The sequence below is a fragment of the Mustelus asterias genome, chromosome 1 (assembly GCF_964213995.1).
Source record: "Mustelus asterias chromosome 1, sMusAst1.hap1.1, whole genome shotgun sequence".
Classification (NCBI taxonomy): Eukaryota; Metazoa; Chordata; class Chondrichthyes; order Carcharhiniformes; family Triakidae; genus Mustelus; species Mustelus asterias.
In genome coordinates, this window is record NC_135801.1 from 139,386,304 (window position 1) to 139,404,994 (window position 18,691).

The 18,691-nt window shown below is 39.4% G+C and overlaps 1 protein-coding gene across 5 annotated transcripts in view; it reads right to left on the minus strand.

Annotated features, from left to right (window-relative positions):
* Positions 1-18,691, minus strand: part of unc13bb (unc-13 homolog Bb (C. elegans)) — a 565,742-nt gene that overhangs the window by 447,586 nt on the left and 99,465 nt on the right. For all 5 annotated transcript variants that reach the window (XM_078219471.1, XM_078219470.1, XM_078219469.1 and 2 more), the window contains exon 2: positions 11,699-11,728. In XM_078219471.1, coding sequence (XP_078075597.1) covers positions 11,699-11,728 — 30 coding nt within the window. The remainder of the gene's footprint in view (positions 1-11,698; positions 11,729-18,691) is intronic.

Here is an 18,691-nt window from a genome sequence, read left to right on the forward strand (position 1 = left end):
AGTAAGAATCAATTTTAAGAATAACTTCAGAACACTGGGCAGGAGTTTCCAGCCCTTCCCACCAGTGGTCCCACCAAAGGTGACCCCTCCAGGTTTGCTGGCAGTGGAACAGGCAAGCCACGCAAATCAGTCTAAACATCAGCTGGACAGGAAGATCCCATCAACGGCCAATGCCGAGCCACGTCCATTACCAGAAAACCTGCTGTGATGAGGTGGAAAATTCCACCCATTGTGTTCTTTCATACAGAAAATCACTTTTGTCCTTTAGAACCACACTTGATTCAGGCAACGTGGTCAGGGTAATGAATTTACCTTGGAATCATTAAAGCACTGAAGGGGGCCATTCAGCAAATGATGACTAATTCAGCTCTCTAATGGAGTATTATGACTTTTCTCTATACCCCTACACATTGTTTCTATTCAAGTAAACATCTAATGCCCTTCTGAATGTCTTGATTGAGCCTGCCTCCACCACACATGTACAGGCAGGGAATTCCAGACACAAACCACTCATAGAATCGTAGCGTTTTACAGCACAAAGAGGCCCTTCGGTTCTTTGTGTCTGCACCGGCCATCAAGCACCTATCTATTCTAATCCCATTTCTAGCACTTGGTCCGTAGCCTTGTATGCTATGCCATTTAAAGTGACCATCTAAATGTTTCTTAAAAGTTGTGAGGGTTCCCACCTCTATCACCCAGATTACCACCACCCTCTGGATAAAAACGTTTTCCCTCAAATATCCTCTAAATCTCTTGCTCCTTACATTAAATCTATGCCCCCTGGTTAGTCTCACATCACATTTGCTTCTTTTGCAACTCACTTTCAATCTGTGCCCTCTCATTCTTGATCTTGTTACGAGTGGGAACAGTTTTTCCCTCTCTACCCTGGTCAGCCCCCTTGTGATTTTGAGCATCTTGGTCAAATCTCTTTTTAGCCTTCTTCTCTCCAAGGAGAACAATCCCAACCTCTCCAAACTATCATAACTGAAGTTTCTCATCACTGTAACCATTCTTGTAAACCTTTTCTACTCTCTCCAATGCACTCCTATCCTTCCTATAGTTTGGTACCTAGAACTGTACACAATACTCCAACTGAAGATCAACCTAGTGTCTTGTAAAAATTCAGCATAATTGCCACGCTCTTGTATTCTTTGCTTCTATTAAAGCCTGGGATGCAATCCGCTTTATTAACTGCTGGTTCCACCTGCCCTGTCACCATCAATGAACTATGTACAAATACATCCAGGTCCATTTGCTCCTCCATCTCCTAATATTACCCCTTCTTTTATTTTGTCTGTCCATGTTCTTCCTACCAAAACGCATTACCCCACATTTCTCTGCATTGAATTTCATCAGCCATCTATCTGCCCACTCCACCACTTAGGTGACATAGACATCACATAAATCAGAATGTGCAACTTAAAGAGGCAAGGTGTACTATGTCTTTTCTACTCATATGTGATGCTACGCTACACCTGCAATAAGATTCCAAACAAGAACAGCTTAATCCGATCAAATCAAAGCAAGTAGATCAAATTGGCATGCGGTCCTGGAAGATAATTGCTTTAACATTTTTTAAACTGGTGAAGTTAAATTTAATTTGGTTCAATAAAATAAGACCAATCGAGCTAGATTGTTCAATCCTGAAATTGTTTTTTCCCTTTTCTGAACCAGAAGTCTACCTATCCTGAAATAGAACAAATATAGATATTCTAGAAATTCATAAGTGTATAAGATATTAATAGTAATTTTGGTACTTCCTTTTTTTTTAATGCTTTCAAGCACTTTGAGACAGCCGGAGGTCATGAGATGCGTTATGTTAACGGAAGTCTTTCTTTCAGTTCCCAGCAGTTTTTGGCTTTTGTATCAGGGCTATTTTCAGAATTAAAATATATTAAAATACTGATGGTAGCATTATTTCCATAAAATGGAATTCATACCATGAAGATTACAGAAGTTTTATTAAAATGCCAAGGTAGGGAACTTGAAATAAGAACATCTTACAAAAAAAACAAAGGCTGGAATGCAAGTTGCTGGCACTGCATCAAGACTAGTTATTGCGTTGACTTCAATGTGTGAGATTCTGGATCCAGCTGTCTCTACTTCAAACCATTCTTAAAAATCCACAAGGGAGACCATGTGTTCAGGTCTGCATAATTATCTTAAAAAGAAATAAACTGTTCTAATCAATATTCAGAGTCAGGAAAAGAACTTTAAAGTCTGCAAAAAGTCACTCAATTTTAGATAAAAAGCCAAAATCTCAATTGAATCTCCTGGTAAAAATTTTTGATCTGTTTTCAAGCCTACTGTGCAATTAGGAGCCTCACTTCACTGCTGCCACTTTCATTCCACATCCTCCAAACGTTGTTGGAACTTGACCAGTCTTGACTGAGTCTGGGAAACTATGTACTGAACACATCCAGAAAAATATTGCAATCAACAAAATACTGCAGATGCTAAAACTATGGAAATAAAAACAGTAAAAGTTGAATATCTTCAACTATCAGGTAGCATCTGTGGAAAACAGCAGCAGCTGTTGCTGTTATTCCATGAACGCTACTACACCATGAGCAGTTCCAGCTTTTCTCATTTATATTTTTATAAAACGACTGAGTGCCAATTTCCACCATCATTATTGGTAACAATCTAGTCAAAGACTGGAGAGCTTCAAAACGTATGGTCTGCATTGATTAGCAGCTGCAGCTAACAATCCAGTAAATATTATTGTCAAAGAAAAAAGAAGACTTACAATTAGGCAGTGCCTTTCACAACCACCAGACTTCACAAAGTGCTTTATAGCCAATGAAGTACTTCTAAAGTGTAGTCATGTTGCAATGTAGGGAAATATGCAGCTGATTTGCACAGAGCGAACTCCCACATACCGAAATGCAATAACGACCAAGTAATCTGGTTTGGGTAATGTTGGTTGAAGGATAAATATTGGCCAAGCCACAAGGGATCAATCCCCTGCTCTTCTTCAAAGTTGTGCCACAAAGTGTTTACATCCACCGAAGCAACCAGATAGAGACTAAGTTTAAGGTTTCATCCAAAAGAAAGCATTGCTGATATTGCAGCATTCCCTCAGTACTGCAACCATCCCAGCAATTTGGAAATTAGCAAACGTGATACCTCTGTTCAAGAAAGAAGGGGGATAGAAAACAAGGGAACCACAGGACAGTTCGCTTGACATCAGTCATTGGGAAAGTACAGGTAAAGTACCTCAAATCAAGCAAACTCAGGGACAGAGGATTTCAGATATTGCCGGATTTCTGGTTGGGTAGTTTGAGCAGTTCAGATCAAGCCAGATAAGGTGAGATCAAGGGTCACTTGGGATAGAGCAGCAAGGTCAGTAACTAATCTGGAGCCACACTGCCCCAAAATAGGGTCGAGCCAAATTGTCCAGTTTTTAAAAATTTTTAATTTAATTATTCTTTTTTAAATTTTAGTCAATTAGAACTGTTGCATGCAACATCCTAAAGTGTCTGTTTTTGGACAGCAGAGTTGAGATACTATATCTGTAATGGAATCTATTATTAAGGAAGTCATAACAATGCATTTAGAAAATCATATTATGATTAGACAAAGTCAAGATGGTTTTCTGATTTTCGGATTTCCAAAGGACATGTGATAAGGTGCTACGCAAAAGGTTAATAGGCAAATAAAGGCTCGTGAAGTTTGAGGTACGATATTATCAGGGATAGATGGGTTAATGGACAGGAAGCCGAGAGTACACCTAAAAGGGCATTTTCAAGTTGGCAGGCTGTAACTAGTGGGTACCATAACGATCAGTGCTGGCATCTCAGCTATTTACGATCTTGCATAATGACTTAGACAAAGACACCAAGAGTAATGTATCTAACTTTGGTAAGGATAAAAAGCTGTGTGGAAATTTAAGCTCTAAGGTGGACACAGAAAGGTTGCAAAGAGATATGGACAGGTTACTTGAGTGGACAGCAAGGTTGCAGGTGGAATATATTGTGGGTAAATGTGAGGTTATTCACTTTGGTGGGAAGAATAGAAAAACAGAATATTTTTTAAAAGGCATGAAACTTGTAAATGTTGATTTTCAGAGGAACTTGGGAGTTTTTGTATTAAAAAATGCAGAAAGTTAACACACAGGTACAGCAAACAATGAGGAAGGCAAACGCCTTTATTATAAGGGGTTTGGAATACTAGAATAAAGTAGTCTTGCTGCAAATGTCAACATCCTGGGATTACCATTGACCAAAACCTAAACTAGGTGAGCGATATGAATACTGTGGCTACAAGAGCAGGACAAAGGCTGGAATTCTGTGGAGAGTAACTGTGGAGAGACTCTCCAAAGCCTGTCCACCATCGACAAGGCATTGCGTGATGGAATACTCTCCACCTGACTCAATGAGTGTGTGCATCTTCAATAACACACCAGAAGCTTGACACTATCCAGGACAAAGCAGCCTGCTTGATTGGCATCCCATCCACAAACATTCACTCCTTCCACCATCGATGTATAATGGCAGAAGTGTGTACAATCTATGAGATGCGCTCAAGCAACTCACCAAGGCTCTTTCAACAGTACCTTCCAAACCCATGACCTCCACCACCTAGAAGGACGGGCAGCAGACAAATGGGAACAACACCACCTGCAAATTCCCCTCAAAGCCACACATCATCTTGACTTGGAACTATTTCACCATTCCCTATTCACTGCTGCTGAGTCAAAATCCTGGATCTTCCTTCCTTATAGCACTGAAAGTGAATCTACCACATGGCCTGCAGCAGTTTAAGAAGGTGGTTCATCACCGCCTTCTCAAGGGTGATTAGGAATGGGCAATAAACGCTGGCCTAGTCAATGGCGCCCTCATCACATGAACAAAAAATAAATTGTACAGGGCTTTGGAGAGACCATGCCCAGAGAACAGCGTGCAGTTTCGCCTGGTTTTCTGAGGAAAACATATATGTGCTTTGGAGAAAGTACAGCAAAGCTTCAGTAAATTGGTCCCTGGGATGAGATGATTGTCCTATGATGAAAAGTTGAGAAAATCAGGCATATATGCTAGTTTAGAAGAGTTAGAGGTGATCTCAATGAAACATACAGGAGTTTGAAGGGGCTTAACAGGGTAGACAGATAAGAACATAAGAACATAAGAAATAGGAGCAGGAGTAGGCCATCTAGCCCCTCGAGCCTGCCCCGCCATTCAATAAGATCATGGCTGATCTGAAGTGGATCAGTTCCACTTACCCACCTGATCCCTATAACTCCTAATTCCCTTACCGATCAGGAATCCATCTATCCATGATTCAAACATATTCAACGAGGTAGCCTCCACCACTTCAGAGGGCACAGAATTCCAGAGATTCACCACCCTCTGAGAGAAGAAGTTTCTCCTCAACTCTGTCCTAAACTGACCCCCCTTTATTTTGAGGCTGTGCCCTCTAGTTCTAGCTTCCTTTCTAAGTGGAAAGAATCTCTCCACCTCTACCCTATCCAGCCCCTTCATTATCTTATAGGTCTCTATAAGATCCCCCCTCAGCCTTCTAAATTCCAACGAGTACACACCCAATCTGCTCAGTCTCTCCTCATAATCAACACCCCTCATCTCTGGTATCAACCTGGTGAACCTTCTCTGCACTCCCTCCAAGGCCAATATATCCTTCCACAAATAAGGGGACCAATACTGCACACAGTATTCCAGCTGTGGCCTCACCAATGCCCTGTACAGATGCAGCAAGACATCTCTGCTTTTATATTCTATCCCCCTTGCGATATAGGCCAACATCCCATTTGCCTTCTTGATCACCTGTTGCACCTGCAGACTGGGTTTTTGCGTCTCATGCACAAGGACCCCCAGGTCCCTTTGCAGAGTAGCATGTTGTAATTTTTTTCCATTTAGATAATAATTCAATTTGCTAATATAGATAATTTCAATTGGCTAGGGGCAGTGTCTCAGGAAATGCGGCTGATCATTTAGAACTGGGATGAGGAGGGATTACTTCTAGGTGCTCCATTGGTGACAATATTTACAACCTTCTGAACTGAGCATTCAGTTCAATAATTGCAGACCATGAACTCTCCTTAATCTTAACCTGCTTTTTCAATTCAATGTGTTTACCCAAACATGTCCATCCCCTCCCCCACAGGGCCATCGGTCACTTGTTCCTCAGTTTTGCTTTAACAGAGCACTGACCCTTGTCTGCTTTTAACACATTCTGCTATCTTATCTTTACGCCACTATCAACACCTTCTTTAACACTACCATGAACATTTCCTTTGTCTTGTGCCCATGACCTCTTTGTCAAATCTCCCCTGAACTTCCACGTCTCCCTAATCCTGTTTGTGCCATCACCTCTCTTCAACAGTCTAAAACTCATCATATTTCTGCCTCTCTTTAACTCTGAAGAGTCATACGGACTCAAAACATTAACTCTGTTTTTCTCTCCACAGATGCTGCCAAACCTGCTGAGTTTTCCAGCATTTTCTGTTTTTGTTTCAAACTCAACTGAGTGTTGGGTAAATCAGAGGGCTGTAATTAGAATATCAACACAAGCACATTATATAATGTGGCAGCGGCACAGTGGTTAGCACGGCTGCCTTACATTGCCAGGGAACTGGGTTCGATTCCAGCCTTGGGTGACTGTCTGTGTGGAGTTTGCATGTTCTCCCCGTGTCTGCGTGGGTTTCCTCCGGATGTTGCAGTTTCCTCCCACAGTCCAAAGAAGTGCAGGTTTGGTGGATTGGACATGCTAAATTGTTCCTTACTGTCCCAGGATTTGTAATTTAGGGGATTAGCAGGATAAATGCATGGGGTTACTGGGTAGGGGCGGGATTGGGTCTGCATAAGATGCTCTTTTGGAGAGTCAATGCAGACTCAATGAGCTGAATGGCCTTCTTCTGTACTGTAGGGATTCTATGTCTTAATTATAATAAACATGCAAGGCATCTGCCAGCCATTTACTACCCATTCAAGATTTCTGTGGCTGAAGTTAGAATTACAATAAGATAGAGTTAATTTTACTTTCTATAAGGAAGTACTGAAGGAAGTAATTCTTCCAGTTAGACATAACAACATACAAAAGACAATTTAATGATGGCATTTGCTCCACCAGTTTAAAAAAAATTTGATATGAAAATTATTAATGCTGGAGTCAGTCCTCAAAGAGGCTTTTTTTTCCAAGAATTCAATCTCACATGTCAATTTCTCCAAACCTGACTGAAAATTATTCATAGTAGGCTGCCTTAGACTATTATTCAGCAGTCATTCACTTGTACATGAGTACAACAAGAGCCATTTGCTGATGTCTATTTGGATCACCTTGAAATAGGACAGCATGGATATCTATATGACAAGCTGTCCTGGAATTTCCATCAGTCCATTCCCAAATGAATAGTATCAGGTAGCTTTTGTCACCAATGGTTGATACAGTAGTTTTGTTTACATTTTCTTTACTTTTCCTGATACTTTTAGGAATGATCAAATTAATTTAATTATCCAGCTAATTATAAAAAATGCCACAATCAAAGGTTACCGATCAGCCTTGATCAGTCATGATAATTAGTAGTTGAATGAAAGAACGTTCATACTAATTTTAAAATTTAATTATAGGATGTGGACATCACTGGTTGGGCCAGCATTTGTTGCCCGTCCCTAATTAGGAGTCAACCACATTGCTGTGGCTCTGGAGTCACATGTATACCAGGTCAGATTAGTTAAGGATGGCAGATTTCCCTCCCTAAAGGTCTTGAGTGAACCATATGAGTTTTTACAATATTCAACAATAGTTTCATGGTCATCGTTAGACTTCTAATTCCATAAGTTTTTTTTTAATTGAATTCAAATTTCACTATTTACCATGGTGTGATTTGAACCTGGATCCAGAGCCTGGGTCCCTGGATTACTAGTCCAGTGACAATACCACCACACCACTGCCTCTCCCAACTGAATTTTAATTTCCGTTTATAGCATGGAGAAAATCATCTGGGGATACTTCCTTTTAAGAAGATGCCCCTTTTACAGGTTGTGTACCTTCTTCCCCACTCAATATATAAATACAATATCTAGGATAAGAGCTGAAAGTGAATCTTTGACCTAAAATTGATCAAAAGATGCAGAAGAAATCATTTTGAATGAAGATTAAACTTCAACTAAAGAACATGACAAAAAGGCTGGCAAATTACTCTTCATTTGTTTCTCCAAGGACGTATTTAGGCCAGCTTGGAACTTTAACATGTCTAAGTATAATGGACTATATCAAGATAGCAGCATTGGTTAAATGCTTGTGCTTGGCTTTGCATCCATTTTCTTTGAGATTCATAAATAAAATTTAAAATAAAACAGGGAAAGCAACGATTACCTCATGTAAACATTCTCAGTTGTCAATCATAGCAATCAGAGGGCAGCAATTGGATTGCAATAATATATATTTACAGGTTCAGAGGATAGCTAAAGGCAAGATTGCTGAACCATGTACTCACTCTGTACAGTAAGAGACAAATAAGGAGAAAGTTGGTAACAGACACTCTTCTATATCTTATAATGTGTTCAAGGTTTTGGCGATGAAATCAAAACGTATGATTACCTGGTCTACAACGATGAATGCAGGACATGCTGATCGAATTCCCTTCCGGGAATACAGAGAGAAGTTTTAAAATTGGTTTTGCCAAGCAGAATCAGAGAAAGAGGGCAGGGGAAAAAGGAACATGACAGTCATCTAAGACGTTGCTGGAAAAGAGCAGGCAAGATCTCTTTCTCTCTTCAAGAAGCTAAAAAGGTCTTCAAACGAGTGCAAATTTGAATAAAGTCAACACCAGAATTCTACACGAAACCACTTATCTTCGAACGGCCAGAGGGTTCAACTATCTATGCCTCAATGACAAGCAAAAGACTTAACTTTAATTAAAGTATAACCTCCTTACATCGGAGATCTGTGTGTCATTGCGCCATTCTTATTTTTTCTCAGGTTTAGTAACTAATGAATTTGCTCTTTCTTTGACTCAAGAAAACCTGGTTTGATTGGCTCCTTATTAATAAAGAGATACATTTGCACTTGAAAAAGCAATTACAGCAAAAATATTTTTTTTATAAACCATTGTTGCAATCAAATGAGGGGGCTGAATTGATTAGGAGCTAACTTACTCCTCACCTGGCTGTAATGTAACTATGATAACAAAAAAATCCATTCTACTTAAGTCTCAATACTTCTGTTTAATTTTACAAACTTATTATTTCTACTCGAGAGGAGAAAGACAGAAAGCCGAAAACTACAAGTCAGTCAACCTTTCATCTAGGGAAAGTTCTTGAATCCATCATTAAAGAGCAAATAGCAGGAGATTTATAAAAGATCATGGAGAGAATTAGAATATATCAGGCAGAATCAATATGAATTTGTAAAAGGAAAATCACGTTTGACTAATTTATTTTGAGTTCTTTGAGATAGTAACAAGCAAGCTGGACAAAGGGTAACCTGTAGATATGGTGAATTTGGATTTCTAAAAGACATTCAGAAGCTGCTACATCTGAGGTTACTTCGCAAAGTAAGAGCTCATGGTGTAGGGGGTAATAACATATTAGCATGGATAGAAGATTGGTTCCCGATCAGGAAGCAGGGGAGGGATAAATGAATCATTTTTGGGTTGGCAAGCTGTAACTATTGGAGGGCCATAGGGTACATTACTGGGGCTGTAACTACTTTTAATTTTTGTCAATGGCTTGGATGAGAGGACTACATATATGGTACCTAAATTTGCTGATGACTCAAAAGATAGATAGGAAAGTAAGTTGTCAAGGAAAGTAAGTTGTCATGGGGAAATAAAGAGTACACAAAGGGATATAGATAGGTTAAGTAAGTGGGCAAAAATTTAGTGGATGAAGTATAATGTGGAAAAATTTCAACTTGTCCACTTTGGCAGAAAGAATGCAAAAGGAGTATAATATTTAACTGGAGAAAGACTGCAGAACCCTACGGTACAGAGAGATCTAGGTGTCCTGGTACATGAATGACAAAAAAGTTAGTTTACAGATACAGCGAGTGAATAGGAAGGTAAAGGGGATGTTGCCCTTTATTGTAAGGGAAATTGAATATAAAAATAGGCAAACGTTGCTACAGCTGTACACTGCCTTGGTGAGACCGCATCTGGACTACTGTGTACAGTTCGGTCTCCTTATTTAAGAAGGGATATCAATGCATTAGAAGCTGTGGAGAGAAGGTTCACTCGATCGATTTCTGGAGTTGTCTTATGAGGAAAGGTTGGCCAGGCCTTTACTGTCTGGATTTCAGAAGAATGAGAGGTGATCTTATTGAAACACAAGTTCCTGAAGGGATTTGACAGGGTGGATGCTAAAAGGATGTTTCCCCTTGTAAAAAGACTGGAACTAGATCTCCCATTTAAGACAGATATGAGAAGTATTTTTTTCACTCATGGGGTTGTTAATCTATGGAATTATCTTCCTTAAGTAGAACGGATTTTTTTATTATCATAGTTACATTACAACCAGGTGAGGAGTAAGTTAGCTCCTAATCAATTCAGCCCCCTCATTTGGTTGCAACAATGGTTTAAAAAATATATATATTTGCTGTAATTGCCTTTTCAAATGCAAATGCATTGGAGCAGGGTCACTGAATATTTTTAAGGCCAAGAAAGATTGATTCACTTATATATTATAGGAACACAAGTTTAAGTTGAGGGGGGAAAGTTTAAGGGAGATGTGCGGGGGAAGTTTTTCACACAGAGAGTGGTGGGTGCTTGGAGTGCACTGCCAGAGAAAGTTGTGGAAGCAGGCACATTAGCAACATTTAAGAGGCATCTGGGTGAGTACATGAATAGGGAGGGAATAGAGAGATACAGACCAAGTAAGGGAAGAAGGTTTTTTTTTAGTTTAGTTAGGGCTTCATGATCAGCACAGGGTTGGGGGGCCAAAGGGCCTGTTCCTGTGCTGTACTTTTCTTTGTTCTTTACAAGGGTAGGCGGTAAAGCAGAGGCCACAATCAGATCAGCCATGAACTTATCAAATAGTGGAACAGATTCAATGGGCCAAATGGCCTACTCTTGCTCCTAATACATATGTCTGTATGATGGGGTTCTCCTATGAGTAAAGTTTGAGCAGGTTGGACCTATACCCATTGAAGTTGAGAAGAAAGAGAGGTGGGGCGTGATCTTAAACAGCCATTCACGCCCCATTGCCACTGCAAGTGAGGACGGAGAATTTGGCACTCAGCAAATCTCCGTTGACTGCAGAGGGACCAGATGATCCTGCTGGTGTGAACAACTAGAAAATCTTTGCCCTAGATACTACTGAAACTAGTAAAATCCTCACTGAACTTAATAAGGTGGATCCTGAGAAGATGTTTCCCTTCATGGGGGAGTCTAGAATGAGGGGACACTGTTTAAAAATTAGGGGTCATCCATAAGACTGAGAGGAGCTGATTTTTTTTTCTCAGAGGGTAATTAGTCTGTGGAATTCTCTTCCCCAGTGAGCAGCAGAGTCTGGGTCATTGAACATATTCAAGGCTGAGATTTTTGATCGACAGCTGAGGCAAGGGTTATGGAGGCACAGAGGTAAGTGGAGGTGAGGCCACAATCAGATCAGCAATGATCTTATCAAATAGCAGAGCAGGCATGAGGGGCCGAATGGCCTACTCCTGTTCCTAATTCTTGTATTCTTGTGTACACCAAACACAACATGCATGGCATTCTATTATTAATCCAATACATGAGTCTTACCTGGAGGTCCGCTGAGACTGGCTTTCTTAACTACAAGAGAAAGGTAGGGAGAAGAAAGAAAAGAAGAAAAACATTAACTCCAAGGAACAATTATTTCATTGTATTAGTAATATACATGTGAACAAACAAACAAAGCAGATTGTGCAATTAATCACCACCTCTTGAAATTGATCCATTTAGCTTCTCCCAAGAAAATCCGAACAACTGCATAGTCAGCACATGATTGTGTGGAAATAACTAGCTAAACTGTAATTGCAACTCTAACTAGCTGAACCTGTGGAATTCATGACCACCGGAAGTAGCTAATGCCAAAACATTGAATGTATTTAAGAGGCGGCTGGATATAGCACTTGGGGTGAATGGGATCAAAGGTTATGGGGAAAAAGCAGGATTAGGCAATTGAGTTGGACAATCAACCATGATTGTAATGAATGGCGGAGCAGACACGAAAGGCCAAATGGATTCCTCCTGCTCCTATCTTCTACGTTTCTATGTTTCTAATCTGTTGGCAGCATTAAAGCCACAATATTGTTGCAGAAACTCAGCTGATCATAATGGTCCGAAAGCTACACACTTTACTCCTTTTAATTCAAATGTCACTTGATTCAAGTTGCCTGATAATTCCATCAACCACTATAATTCCCACTTTTTATCTACACTGCTAATTTCAAATGATTGGATAATCAAAAAGATTTTTCAGCACAAAAAAAAGCTTCAAAATTATCAGGAACTAATTGCAGTACCCGAGAACTGAACAGGTCTTCTTAGCTATCTGACATTCATTGACAATCCATTTTTTCAATTTCTCCCACAAGATTATAGGCTAGCAGTTTAATGAGTAGACGAGCAGGGGTTAATATGTGAAAAGTTCATTATAAAGCTCAATTGCTAAAAAAAAAACTTTTTTTAAAAAAAGAACAATGCAAGGTCAATTTGTATTGAGCTTTTAGACATCTTCAATTAGTGTCTGAGCATCTAAACTATCAGTCATCTACAAAAAACATGCACACATGACAAAATGATAAGCATGTCTGCATTCAAGTGCAATGTTCCACAAAACCTGTTATCCTGTTTGAACTCAGACTAAAGGCTTACGAGCTTTACATCCAAAACATTCCAGGTTAAAAATAGCAAAAAATAATTATTACCATTTTTTTAAGGTTCACCATTCCTAAAAACATGCCTTTGCCATTTTCTTAGTGTTTAAAATTATATACAGCACAAATTCTGTTGAAATTGTTCACTTGCATGCAAGACCATGTTAAAAATAAACACTTCTTGCTCCTTTGATGAAATAATGTTTGCCAAAAGCTCACAGGGTATGCTTCTACTAGATTATTGGAACTGCACATATCCAGTGCAGCCAATGGAGAGCTCATAGAATATACAGTCTGAAATCTATTAAAAGAAACAATTCCTGTACAAATTGTTTTCACTGTTCTTTTTAACAATTAACTTTTCCCATTTGACCCTACTGGCATAGCATTAGCTGGACTTTCTTTGCAAGTATGTGATTAAGTACTTTGTGCACTATACCAAGATTTACTGCATGACTGATTCATTTTTATGTCTTTCCACCTTCAGTTTTTCAACTCCCCAGGGTTAAAATTATGTTGAACTGCTCACTGCAGGACCGTATATATATTCCTCATAAAGTTGGCCTGCTTCATATGCATTGTGCCAAATTACCTTTTATTTGGCCATTACTCGATGTGTTCCACCCTGCCACTATCACTATTATATATGCCTTAGGCAAACTATCTGCTGTTAGAACCATTTTCCATCAATGCTTGTTTGACAATTACTTAAATTATTTTGTAGACCCTAAGTTTGTTCTGTACAAATCTCTGGTGATTTTCAACTAATAATAAAATATGGTAGAGAAGTAAAATTCAACAAATAGGACTTGTTGAGATAACCTTCTATGGTGTATTATTCTACCGCAAGTACTATTTTGAGACCAGGTCCTTGTCTGCTGCCAGGTAAAAAGTAACTATATTTACTGGTATTCAGTTAAATTGACATGTTTAATAATGGTTGTGACAACTCAAAATTAACAATTTAAAGTTTGCAGTTCAGTTATATTACAGTACCGTGAAGCTAAAGCTGTGCAGGGGTAACTCCATCAGCTGATCTATATCACATTTTTGCTGCCTACATTTGGTGTTCAATATAAATAGCATTGTTCGTACAGGTCATCTTAGTCTGTCATACTAACACAGCAAAATGACAGCAGTAGCACCAACATTTAAATTGACTGCAGTGGTATGGTGAAGGAATTGAGGGGCGAGGTAGGCAAGACATGTCCACTTATATATGAACCATAAGATACACGCATGCAGACATCTAACCAATACGTTGCTTTTTAACAATAAGATGTCAGATGTAGTCTATTTCCTCCTCCACTTTCTTCATAGAGGTTGTGGACAATTTGCCACATGCCATTTGGTTATCAACAAATTTCAAAAGCTCCTTCAATTCCAAAATCCAGATTTCTTACGCATATGGTAAATAACAATATCATAATACAGACATGTAGAAAAACCACCTACCATATCTTTTCAATTGAGAATGTTCCTCCTACTCCTTCCATTTGCTTTCTTTCCAACAACCATCTTTCTCTCTCTGCCCAGCTACATTCCCCTTCTCAATATTGTTACGATCTGATTTGGGACAATTAACTTTTTGTTTGAAGTGGATGATATGTGAAACCCAGTTACCCACTAGGAGGATAAAGCCACAAGATTCCCCAAAAGTATCAGTTTTGCGTGAGAGAACAAGAATTATGCCACAGTCATCAACAAAAGCTATTAATTTATTTTTTCACTGATGGCACGAGAGCAGCTTTCACAAACTTTGAAGGTATAGAAATTCAATTATGCGGAAAGGGGGTCACAGAGATGGTAGATCTTGCACTCCACATGCATGTTAGTGCTGTATTTGTGTTGCCTGCTTATTATATTGTATCCAGTGCTATGCATGCTATTCATTGAACACCTTTGTTTGGGTGTGTGGGTATCAGGTATCGCTCCTGATACTTACAGATAGCCAGCATTTTTTTTTACAAACTAAATGCATTCTGGCTGCTGGTAAAAGGGAAAATTTGTAAGGACAAAAATGGCTGCAAGACATGAAGATCAAGCACCAAGTTTCACTGATGCGGTCTTGAAGACCTGGATGCAACCAATTTAAGGTTCAGATGTTCTTCCCCCCTTCAGGGAATAAAAAGCCCTCCAGGCAACAACGCCGTAACCAATAAGAAGAGCTCACTGAGGGAATTAATACCAGAAACTTAAGGATATGGCTGCAGTGGCCAAAATGTTCAATGACTTCAATCCCTTCAAATGAAACAGACTGAATGCCATGAGCAGTGACAGCATCATGACACTGTAATTGCAAGAGTTATTATGGAGGGTTCCATTCCACCTTATCTTCTTTATCCCTCATGGATTCTATCTCATCCTACATACTCTCTGAACAACTAGCAGGCGCTTTCAACAGCCATTTCCAACTTGCTCTGTCTCTCTCTCTCTATTTCCCCATTAAACTAAAATTTAATACTTATTACCTCTTTCATTTCAAGTGGTGCATATGTGGATATGGCTGTGCCGCATGAGGAAGAAAAGGTCAGTTTTTGTAATGATGCAGCGTTACTCAATATCACCCATACAAGCACCAGATCAGATATGGGCACAACCTAAATCAGCAAACCTGGATATGTGGCTTTCTATCCCATCATTTAAGTAGTTAATAAATACAATAAATATTTGAGGCCTCAGTGTAGATTGTTACAGGTCACCAAGAGTCACATTCTGTCAATTAAAGTACCTGCTCATTAACCCTCCTCTCCGAGCCAATTTCCTAACTAGGTGAATAATTTGACTTTAATTCATGAGGCTCAGTTTTGGTTAATCGTCTCTTCTGAAGGTCTTTATCAAATGCCTTGTGGAAGTCGATTTAAGTGGTATTCCGGGACATTCTCTTGACCAGTATGCAAGTCACTTCTTCAAACAATTCAGTCAGGTTCATCAGGCACAAATCCATGTTGGCCGTAGAATTTCCAAGATGTTCTAGCACACTATCTTCAATTGTAGACAATAGTAATTTCCTGACAAAATTGATTTAAGTGAATAGGTACATAATGCCCTGGCTTCCCCCTTTCATTTTTCTTAAAATCTCGATTTGATTTGGATTTGATTTTCTCAAACAATGATGAGACAGAGTACAGGAATGAGATAGAGAATCTGGTGAACTGGTGCGGCAACAATAATCTCTCCCTCAATGTCAACAAAATGAAGGAGATTGTCATCGACTTCAGGAAGCATAAAGGAGAACATGCCCCCGTCTACATGAACAGGGACGAAGTAGAAAGAGTCGAGAGCTTCAAGTTTTTAGGTGTTCAGATCACCAACAACTTGTCCTCGTCCCCCCATGCCAACACTATAGTTAAGAAAGCCAACCAATGCCTCTACTTTCTCAGAAGACTAAGGAAATTTGGCATGTCAGCTACGACTCTCACCAACCTTTACAGATGCACCATAGAAAGCATTCTTTCTGGTTGTATCACAGCTTGGTATGGCTCCTGCTCTGCCCAAAATCACAAGGAACTACAAAAGGTTGTGAATGTAGCCCAATCCATTACGCAAACCAGCCTCCTATTCATTGACTCTGTCTCCACTTCCCGCTGCCTCGGCAAAGCAGCCAGCATAATTAAGGACCCCACGCACCCCAGACATTCTCTCTTCCACCTTCTTCCTTCGGGAAAAAGCTACGAAAGTCTGAGGTCACGTACCAACCAACTCAAGAACAGCTTCTTCCCTGCTGCTGTCAGACTTTTGAATGGACTTACCTTGCATTAAGTTGATCTTTCTCAAAACCCTAGCTATGACTGTAACACTGCATTCTGCACTCTCTCATTTCCTTCTCTATGAACGGTATGTTTTGTCTGTATAGCGCGCAAGAAACAATATTTTTCACTGTACGTTAATACATGTGACAATAATAAATCTCATCAAATCAAATTAAGAGGATAGGCTGGGGAACCTCAAACTGTAACTATTGGGAAATTAGTGGGCGAAGCATGAGAATAGGTTAACAAGCATATGGGTGACCAGGCAGAAGGGTTTAGGGAGGGAATTCCAGAGTTTAGGATTTTGGCAGCTGAACTGGAATGTGAAAAGGAGAATTAGGTAAGATGATAATTTTATCTAACTTATAACTATTTGACATTGCCTTTAAATGACATTGGCAGAGGGTTCATCTTTTTGCTTAACGTGTGTTCAGTTGGGTGAGTTTAAGCAAGGGTGTCAGTGATACCACTGAGAGGAAAAATGACAGTGTTGCTGCACAGTGACTGACGTCATGATCTGCCTCCTGTGTATATTTCACCCTCTCACACAAACTAATTACTACCTGCACCAAAGAAGGCATCTACTGTGCTTCACTACATATGCTTACTCCTCCTAAAAAGGGCATTATTATCCCCAATTTCTTGCCCAAGACATGCAAGACAAGCCAGTTGGAAAATGAATTTGAGGTTTCGTATGTTACTTTTATTCATCCTTCTCTACAACCTAAATAGCAAGCTGAATGTTTGTTAGCCACAATTAACAATACATTAAATATCATAGGCGTTAAGTGTATATCAGATGAGAAAGGACGAGAATTTTCTGCCAAGCCAGCACTTTCCTCCAGTAGAATAGACTGTGCAGACTCATAACAGAATTATTTAGGTAATGTCCCAGAAAGTATCTCATCAGGAAAACAAAGGTAGTTTTAAGGGATTTATATTGGTAATTATTAGAAATAAGGTATAGTTTTTAGTGGGTTTAATTTAGCGTTTCTGTGTAAGGAAAGATAAACCTAGTTAGATTCATGCTGGATAAAGGTGTTCGTATGGTGATTTTGGTTTCAATTCAAGCTGTGTTTCTATTGTGCTTAGAGAAGTTACAGCATGAAGAGTAAATAAAAGCTGTGGCACAAGTAGAAGTCAAAAGTAGAGTCCCCACTGAACATCTGTTTAGTAACCAGGGGCCACTTTCCAGAGAGGAGAGATTTCCTTTGTTCTTAGTTTACACTGGAAACCAGGGCAGTTCGAGATAAGACACCGGGGAGTGAACATCTTCCAACCCTGCTGGAAGAAAGGCTGGACAGGACAAAGGGGCTGTAAAGGGGCAGACTTCCTAATGAACCAGATACAGTCCAGATAACCATGGAACTGGAACAGAAAGAATGTCCTATGAAGACTGATGTTAAAGGAACAGAGGCCAAGAAGTTGAACAAGGTACTGGTCAGGGCAATTCAAGGGAAAAGCTGATAAAGTGCTCTAGGTTAAAGAAACAGATGAAATAACCAGATTTAAAGTGGGAAAGATGACTTCAGAGGTAAATCGAAAGTTTGGTGCTATCTTAATGCAGTTTGGGAATTGATAGTTAAAGCAATTGTGAAACGTTTGTCTAACAAACAAAAGAAAAGAATCCTGAAGGGAGAGATGTAAAACTTGGCGCTGGGTTCCTTGTTAAAAGCGGAGAAGAAGTCTTGTTTGACAGTATAATTGCAAAACCTGGAATGGATTCATTATGCAAATTGCTGATAGAAAGCTTTGTTTTGAAAGAAGATTTTAAATTGTGTCTTTTTTGGGAGTAGAGTTTGGAAACTTTCATGTGGCAATCCTCTAGACAGATTGTGAGAAGAAAGTTGAGTGGCATCAGCCATTTGGTTTCAGAGTGGGGTGTTATCATTAAAATCTGCATATATTTGTGAAGCTAAAGAGGGAGTAAAGGAGTATCATGATCAAACTTTTCATGTTTTATAAACATGTTTTTCCTTGTTGTGAAAACTAATTAGCAGTCCTGTGGTTTTGTTCCTCCATGTTTCCTGAAAAAAATACCAACTTTTGAGCTAGGGTTCCATTCTGGGATCTTCCTATCCAGTTATACCAACTAGGATCGTAACAATCTAAAATCCAAGGAAATAAACTCCCACTAAAATTTA